Source organism: Trachymyrmex cornetzi, unplaced genomic scaffold (genome assembly GCF_001594075.2).
Source record: "Trachymyrmex cornetzi isolate Tcor2-1 unplaced genomic scaffold, Tcor1.1 scaffold706, whole genome shotgun sequence".
NCBI lineage: Eukaryota > Metazoa > Arthropoda > Insecta > Hymenoptera > Formicidae > Trachymyrmex > Trachymyrmex cornetzi.
In genome coordinates, this window is record NW_017300033.1 from 4,853 (window position 1) to 5,870 (window position 1,018).

At 39.2% G+C, this 1,018-nt stretch overlaps 1 protein-coding gene across 1 annotated transcript in view; it reads right to left on the bottom strand.

The window, feature by feature from the left end:
- The window catches only part of LOC108767643 (extensin-like), a 1,444-nt gene extending 883 nt beyond the window's left edge, over nt 1-561 (bottom strand). The window contains exons 1-2 of the mRNA XM_018517614.1: nt 546-561; nt 6-427 (exon numbers count right to left, since the gene is read on the bottom strand). Of these exons, the coding sequence (XP_018373116.1) occupies nt 6-427; nt 546-561 (438 nt within the window). The remainder of the gene's footprint in view (nt 1-5; nt 428-545) is intronic.
- Between the last annotated feature and the right edge of the window lie 457 nt (nt 562-1,018).

The window sequence follows — 1,018 nt, forward strand, 5'->3', positions numbered from 1 at the left end:
GGTGCAGGCGGCGCGAGTGTATATCCTGGTTCAAGCGGAGCAGGTGTATATCCTGGTTCAGGCGGAGCAGGTGTATATCCTGGTGCAGGCGGCGCGGATGCCGTGGATGTATGTCCTGGCGCGGATGCCATGGATGTATATCCTGGCGCGAATGTATGTCCTGGTGTATATTCCGCGGATGTATGCCCTGGCGCGGATGTATTCTTTGGCGCGGATGTATTCTTTGGCGCGGATGTATCCTCTGGCGCGGATGTATGCTTTGGCGTGGATGTATGCTCTGGCGCGGATGTATGCTCTGGCGCGGACGTATGCCTTATTTTTACGCCGACCGTTGCAGGTTCACTTTTTGCTGTAATGACATAAGATGGTGTTATTAGTTTGACCTGGAATAGTTGCTTGAAGTTCACGTGAAGGTCACCTTCAGTTTCTTAAATGGATATTTTTCATTGGATATTCTTATAGCTTACCTCAAGAGCCAAAATACTATAATCAAATATTTTTTCATGAAGCACTTTTTTAGTTAAGATGTTCGAAAGTTACTGTACCTCCGGCATTTAGCATTATCCAAGGTATCCAACCTACAGCTAAAACCTCTTAAATGTTGTTTAAGATCATGAACTGGATAACATTTATCAAAATCAAGGGTATTGGAAATTGTACATCTTATTTTTATTTTTACGTTAAAATTAATTTTTAGTGTAAAAATGAAAATAAGAGGAACAACCTCCAATGGTTTTGATCTTAACAAATGTTATCTAGTTCATGATCTTAAACAACGTGAGGTTTTAGCTGTCGGTCGGACACCTTGAATAATGCTAAATGCCGGAGGTACTGTAACTTTCGAGCATCATAATTAAAAAAGTACTTAATGAAAAAATGTTTTATTATAGTTTTAACTTCAATTTCGATATAGGCTCCAACGAATAAATTCAAGTAAAATATAATAACAAGGCTAAGGAGCCAAGCCGGATGATAATGCTTAGTATATAATTAACAAAATTAAAATAATAAAGTTGAC